This window comes from Pelmatolapia mariae, linkage group LG8, assembly GCF_036321145.2.
Source record: "Pelmatolapia mariae isolate MD_Pm_ZW linkage group LG8, Pm_UMD_F_2, whole genome shotgun sequence".
In the NCBI taxonomy this organism is placed as follows: domain Eukaryota; kingdom Metazoa; phylum Chordata; class Actinopteri; order Cichliformes; family Cichlidae; genus Pelmatolapia; species Pelmatolapia mariae.
In genome coordinates, this window is record NC_086234.1 from 24,131,892 (window position 1) to 24,138,778 (window position 6,887).

The 6,887-nt window shown below is 40.1% G+C and overlaps 1 protein-coding gene across 2 annotated transcripts; it reads left to right on the forward strand.

Annotated features, from left to right (window-relative positions):
• Positions 1-1,266: 1,266 nt before the first annotated feature.
• On the forward strand, positions 1,267-5,274 carry LOC134633283 (tumor necrosis factor receptor superfamily member 13B). 2 transcript variants are annotated; one of them, XM_065471603.1, is made up of 5 exons: positions 1,267-1,378; positions 2,431-2,561; positions 2,818-2,934; positions 3,129-3,380; positions 3,456-5,274. In XM_065471603.1, exons 2-5 carry the CDS (start codon positions 2,450-2,452, stop codon positions 3,716-3,718), a joined length of 744 nt encoding a protein of 247 aa, XP_065327675.1. In that variant the 5' UTR covers positions 1,267-1,378; positions 2,431-2,449; the 3' UTR covers positions 3,719-5,274. The 2 variants fall into 2 exon arrangements, with proteins under 2 accessions (XP_065327675.1, XP_063338231.1); XM_063482161.1 differs by having other exon boundaries at positions 2,431-2,471.
• The last annotated feature ends 1,613 nt before the right edge of the window (positions 5,275-6,887 follow it).

The following is a 6,887-nucleotide window of genomic DNA, read 5'->3' on the forward strand; positions in this document are numbered from 1 at the left end:
AGACTCCAATCTGGCTCACTGGATGTTTTTATAAAATGTGAGGTAGGTCATAAATTTTGTATTTTTAATTGTATTTTCTTTCTAGGTTTTACAGCTTTTCCTACTGATGAAGACCTCTCCATGATCATGGTCACATAAGTTTGTTTTTATTACAATATGAGAACATCAGCCTGTTATGGTGTCGTTGGTGGGTGCTAACAATGAGGTCACATGCATAGCCAGCCTAGATACTCATGTCTCCCAAGGCCCAGTATGTCAATGTCACTTTTGAAGACGATCCATAAAAAATTGTGGGTAACACAAAGTGTTGACTGATTTTCCCATGTAAACTCGACCTTGGTCCAATTTTCCCCCAAAATTAAATCAGCTTGACCTTTTTCCCCCACTACAATAGAAATGTAAAAACACAGACATTTTCAATGAATAAACAAGAAATTTCTGTTTATAATTTTACACATTTACCTCTTGCAGATTAAGCCCAAAGAGTCGTGCTGACATTTCTTGCATTTACTTCAGCAGTGTTTCTCCCCCCCCCCCCCCCAATTTATACATTTTGTCAAAATTTGACTTTTTTTTTCCTGATATTAGGCTATCTCAGGGATTAAATGTGGCCTGGCCCACTTAAGATCAAACTGGAATAAATGTGGCGTCTCAGCTCTAGGCCATATATCTTTTCTTTTTTAATGAATGTTTTATATTCTTTAAAAAAAATCATGTAGAGGGTATTTCATATTCTATGTAGTTCAAGTGTAATTAAGTGGAAAAGGACTAAAATAATAATGATGAGTTCTCCTAACAGCCTCTTGTAGCTCACTCCAAAAGTGATTCAACCCCTCTACAACCTTCTGACACTTTATTAGGTACACCTTGCCAGCACTCCTTTGTATTCAGATTTAATTCTTCACGGCACAGATTCACGGAGGTGCTGGAAACATTCTTCAGATGTTTTAGTCCATATTGCCATGACAGCATCACACAGCTGCAGATTTGATCAGCTGCACATCCATGATGTGAATCTCCTGCTGCGCCACATCCCAAGAGTGCTCCGGTCAGGTGACTGTGGAGGTCACTAGAGTGCAGGGAACTGTCTCACACTTCCATGTGCCAGACACTCAGTACCAGACATCCTGTTTACTATATGGACTACACTCAGTCTCAATAAGTCCAAGGGAAAGTAACTACAATATATAGGCACTTTTCTTGTCTGACCTCAGTCTGTGTGTGTGTGTTTAAGTGGGAGGATCCTCCTCATGCATAGGGGGAAGTCCCAAGTCAGGCACTAAGTGTATATTTAAATTAGCTTCCACGCTGAAATACAGGCCTGTGTCACTCTCATCTTCAAATCAAGGATTCTCCCTCCGCGTCTTCATCTCGCTTGGTAAGTGATCTCTGCCAACATCATTAACAGCCTATAGCAGCGACTCAAGATAAATGTGCTTCGTTAGCATTTGAAACGCAGGTGAGAATCAAATCTATTTCTCGAGTGCTGGTTAAGTTCCTATAGAGGACCTTCATAACACACCAAGTGGCTCGTTGAGGCTTTTATAACGAGAAACAATGTTTTCTATCAGTTTGAACGCAGTTTACGTCCTTCTGTAGATTCCAAACATCAAAACAATAAGAAACGCCCTCCATAAGTAAGCACAGAAATGGCTAAGTGCATTTAAAAGGTACTCTGAATTCAGACGCTCGAGACTGTAGACATTATATGTGTTTCTGAAAGTTAAAGAGAGAACATACTGTATATGAATCCTGAATTAGACACAGAGTGCTGCTCGCTGGGGTGTGACGGATATACCCGGGCATTAGTCTTAGCGCTCTATGTGAAAGCAGCGCAGGGCGGAGGAGGTGTAGAGATCTGCATCTTTTTGCACTTGGATGACTCAGTGCTCACTGGAGCAAAGAAAAATATGCTTAAGAAGAAAGTACATGATTTCTAAAAGGATGCTGGTTTTAGCTATGCTAAGTTTTGCTCCAAAAACGTGTGGAAAACACAAAAAGAGGACAAAAACAGATATTTCTCAGTAAAGCGTCGATTTCTAAAATAATACAGTTTCATTGGGTCAAGGATAGAGCTAGCAGTCGAATCCATTACACTGCATACATTACATATCACAAATGCTTTGCTTTCTCATATATATATATATATATATATATATATATATATATACACACACACACACACACACCAGAATAACACGCACATAAAATAACCAACATAATTTACACATGTGTAGTTAGCCAATGCCACAGCTGCTCGTTTACAGTCACCCATCTTTTTAAAGTTTCTTTATAAATAAACTTTTCATAGAGATCAAGTCACAAAGACAGAAAGAAAATAATAAAATCATTTGTTTTGGTCCCTTTGTTTGTGTGTGTGTGTGTGTGTGTGTGTGTGTGTGTGTGTGTGTGTGTTTGTGTTTGTTTCAGTGTGAGGGTTATCAGGCCGATGGGTGGAGGCTGTGCTGAAGGTCAGTATCGGGATGCTTTGGTGGGGTGTATGGACTGTCTGGGGACATGTCAGAAATCACTTGTAATCAGCAGATGCAGAAGTTTCTGTGGTGAGAGCACACACATGCATTCACAGACATATGCAGGGGCATTTTTTAATGCAACTTTTCCAAGATTGCAACTTCAAATCCAGCTAGAATTACACATAAACTTGAAGACATATAGATGTAACATGTATTTTTGATATTTGATTTTCTTCCTGAAGGTAATAGCAACAGCAGAGATACTCTTAAACCCACACAGTTCAGTTTCTTACATGTCTTCTGCTTCTCCTGTCTCCTCTCACGTTGTCTCCTTCTGCATCAGAGGCTGTAAATTGTAAGACTCAACCTGGCCACTACTACGATAAGCTGCTAAACAAATGTATAAAGTGTAAAGAGATCTGTGGCACACATCCTCCAGAATGCGCCCCACACTGCCAGAGTGAGTGCTGACCCCTCAGTGACCTTTATCCTGACGGGATTTTTCTGTGTTTTTAAACCTTAAAGAAGGAAGTATTGGAAAATCTCAAACCTTTGTCAAATTGTTCTGATTGACTAATATTGTTCAGAGCTTATATACCTGACATTTGAATCTAGAAGCATTCAGTCAAAAGATCTGTCCTCCTTCTTTTCTAGCTGAAGTTGTCGCAGGACCCTCCACACTGAAAGACTCTGATATCCTCATCTACTCCCTGCTGGCTGTGTGCCTGGCGCTGCTGTTTTCTAGCTTGTTTCTGGCCTTTGTAGCCTTTCTTAGAGGAGGCAAGGCCAAAACCTCTAACCCAGGATCCACACAGGGCAGTCAATCCAAGAAGGAGAAAGAGAGCGAGGCCAGGCCGGGACAGGAGACTGGTATTCCAGCTAGGCAACTGGGAAAAAGCTCCAAAGGTTAGTCTGGAATGAACCAAAAAACCACTGGAAACGCTGAGCAGTTTAACGAGAGTCTGCCTTCTTCACTTATAGATATTCTAACGTCTCTGAGCTGCCCCGTTAACCTCGAGCCATCAGACGACTCCCTGCCAACAGAGACCTGCGTGTGTGTCCACTGCTTCCCCGACATGAACGTGCGGGGCCCGGCCCACAGCAGGACGCTCAGAGACCCTCCCGTGCTCTACCAGCAAGCTGTCCTCCAAAGAGCCCAGACCCAAAACGGAGGGGCTTGCTGGACGGAGCAGAGCTTCCGAACCTATGACATGAAGGTCCAGGAGGAGGCAGCAGTGGGATGAGTTTAGTGGTGCAAGTGAACTGGAATTAATTACCGTGTCTCCGATCCATCAGAGAAGGTTGTCGATATACTGGATATTATGTTGGGGGTAAAAAAAAAAAAAACACAACAAAAAAACAAAACCAACAATAACAGCAAAAATACTAAAAACGAAATGCTACAAACACCATCACAATATGTGACAAAGTATGTGACAAATCAGTCCGTCACTATAAATATAATATGGACATAGCGTCTAGGTTGAATTTAATGACCACCAGGGGGCGAAACCAAGCCCTCAGCGTTGACCTTAACTCTACTCTTTTAAGCACTTGTTTAACACTTTCTGGAAAATCCTATAGATCCATCACTCATTTCAGATCTTATGAAATCAAATATTAAGCTAATTTTATGTAAATTCGGTGATTCTGAGAGCCAGAAAAGAGACCCAGAGTGTTATCACTGGTTAATGATCAGACCCTCCCCTGATAACGTACAGTCGCAAGACACAAAGATGGAGAGGGTGAAAATTCCCAGCTTCATAACAAGAGTTCACAAACCGGTTTTTGACCTCGCAGTTCCTTCACTCATCATTTATACTGAAACCTTCACACTCACTTTTAATACAAAAACTTTAATTATATCTTTGCAGGAAAAAGTGTCTGATTTTAAGGATTTTTATGAACTACATAAGTGTTTGTGTGTGTGTGGACGGGTATTAACATCTTTGTGGGGACCAAAAATTGGAAGTTTACTATACTTGTGGGGACCAACAGCCCTTGTGGGGACCGAAATCCCGGTCCCAACGAGTTTAAAGGCTTTTTTTGAGACTCTTTTGAGAATTGTGGTTTTAGTGTCAGGGTTACAATTAGGTTATGGTTACGTTTAGGGTAAGGGTCAGGGTTAGGCATTCATTTTTGATGGTTAGGGTTAGGGTAAGCAGCTAGAGAAACCATTATGTCAATGAGATGTCCCCACAAGGATATAAATACACACGTGTGTGTGTGTGTGTGTGTGTGTGTGTGTGTGTGTGTGTGTGTGTGTGTGTGTGTGTGTGTGTGTGTGTGTTGAAATTTGTCGCCTTTAAATTTGTGTTTCTTTTTCCAGCATGTTTTAAACCCTCATAAGAAACCTTCATTAGTAAGCACATGAAACCAAATTAATTTTATAAGTTTACCCAAAGTGCACTTTTTAAAGGGTCAAATGATATAACAAGTATGAAATTGATATGAAAGGTCTTATTATCTACATTTGATAGTAGATAAGCCATCTTATCTACTAGTCATCTTTATGCTGTAAAAAACCAGCTGATTCTAAAGGGATCAGGTGGGAATGTTTGGGGTTTTTTTCTATATGTATCGACCCAATTGGGAAAAACGGGAATTAAAGGGAAGTAACAGCAGGATGTTCAGGTTTCCCTCGACTGCAGTGTGAAAATAACACACTTTAACATGAAATACAACATTATGCTTCACTTCATATTTCTGCATATGAAACATGCTTATAGGTTTTCTGTCATGTTGCTTTTGCTTAATGTCATTGTGAATGTGTAAATGTAAATCATCAGGCCGCATATTGCAATAGCTACAATGAATAAATATTGCCAGTAAAGCTTACAAGTGTGACTTTGTGACATCATGACTAGTTTTGAATATGACTGTGGATGTCAAGTGGCAACGTGAGTCAGCGTCCAAATTCAAATTTTTTTTGTTTTATTTATATGGTGCCAAATCGCAACAGTTGCCTCAAGGAACTTTCTATTGTAAGCTAAAGAACCTACAATAATACAAAGAAAACAGAGAAAACCCCACCAATAATTTGCCCCCCTGTGAGCAAGAGTTTTGGTGACAGTGGGAAGGAAAAACTCCCTTTTAGCAGGATGTAACCTCCAGCAGAACAAGGCTCAGGGAGGGGCGGCCATCTGCGGCAACCATTTAGGGGTGACTGAAAAAAAAAAAAACCCCACATGCTGTGCAAGAGAGCCAGAGATGAATAATAATGTGGTTATGGGTAGTGTCATAACGGCTACACAGACTATGCCTCAAACTTCCTAAGTGAAGCGAGTGACTATATGTCTGTAACGCTGTGTCTCAATGCAGTGTTGTTCTGTTGCACGGCAGAAAAGCACCCGCCTCGTGAGCATTTCAGAGGAGGATTTACTCTGCTCTGGGTCTTCTAATAAGAATTTGAAGTGCTTGCTGTACACCGCTCCTGCGTCTGACTTTCGGACACGGTGGTCCTGACTTGACTTTTGTGAAAAACGGATATGGAGCATATTTTTAGCAATGCAGAAAGAGACTTTGTGACTCTGCTTTCCCCCAGTGGGTTTGTTTACAAAGTTTCATACTGTTTTGCTATTGCTGTTACAGCCTTATACCAAAGGGTACAAATATAATCGACACTTTAAGATGTCAAGCAAGTGAAGGTCTCTTTAGCTTGTAAACAGCAGACGCAAACGAGCTATACCAACACGTTAAATACCAAAGGTATGTGACAATTCGTCTGTATGTTACGCATTCTGAGGCATGAGAGCAGGTTGGAATGAACCTATAAATGTAAGGTTATGGTTAAGGTTAGGGCTGCAATAGAAAGCCACGAAGCGAATAAAAAGGGAAGTGCATTCGCTTCAATTAAGAATCTGGAGTGTTTCATAACGATGGCCTTGAGCTGTGACAAATCGACGGTTTGTTACACGATGGGAATGAGAACACAATGATTTAATTTAGAAACATTAAAACAATGAGAGCTGGAAAAAGTATTTGTAATTTCATTGATTTAACCTCCTAGGACCTGCCGTCCACATATGTGGACATCACATTTTTGGTTATTTTGACCAAAATACTCAATTTTGCTCTACATGGGTCTGATATCCACTTACGAGGACATTATACAGCTACTGTTCTATCAAAATTTTAAATGAATATCCTCATTTGTGGCTCTCATTTTTCTTAAAAACAAAAATAAGGTAAAAAAAAAAAAAAAATCTGGAAATTCTTTGTTTTTACATTCATCGGGCCCCAATATGTCCAAATATCAAAGAGAAATTAAAAATGCATGTCGTGGAAGAGTTCGGGTCTTAGGAGGTTAAAGATGTGTTTGTGTTGTTTTTTACTTGTCAGTTATATAATTTGCTTTCTTTCTCCAAAAGAAAATATTTTGTTGGTTTTCTATTAACATTTTTTAGACAATTT

Excerpts from the sequence above, each read along its gene's own strand:
- LOC134633283 (XM_065471603.1), top strand. The coding sequence starts at position 2,450 with ATGGGTGGAGGCTGTGCTGAAGGTCAGTATCGGGATGCTTTGGTGGGG. Across the intron at positions 2,562-2,817 it reads CAGATGCAGAAGTTTCTGTG|AGGCTGTAAATTGTAAGACT; the intron begins GTGAGAGCACAC and ends CTTCTGCATCAG. Across the intron at positions 3,381-3,455 it reads ACTGGGAAAAAGCTCCAAAG|ATATTCTAACGTCTCTGAGC; the intron begins GTTAGTCTGGAA and ends CTTCACTTATAG.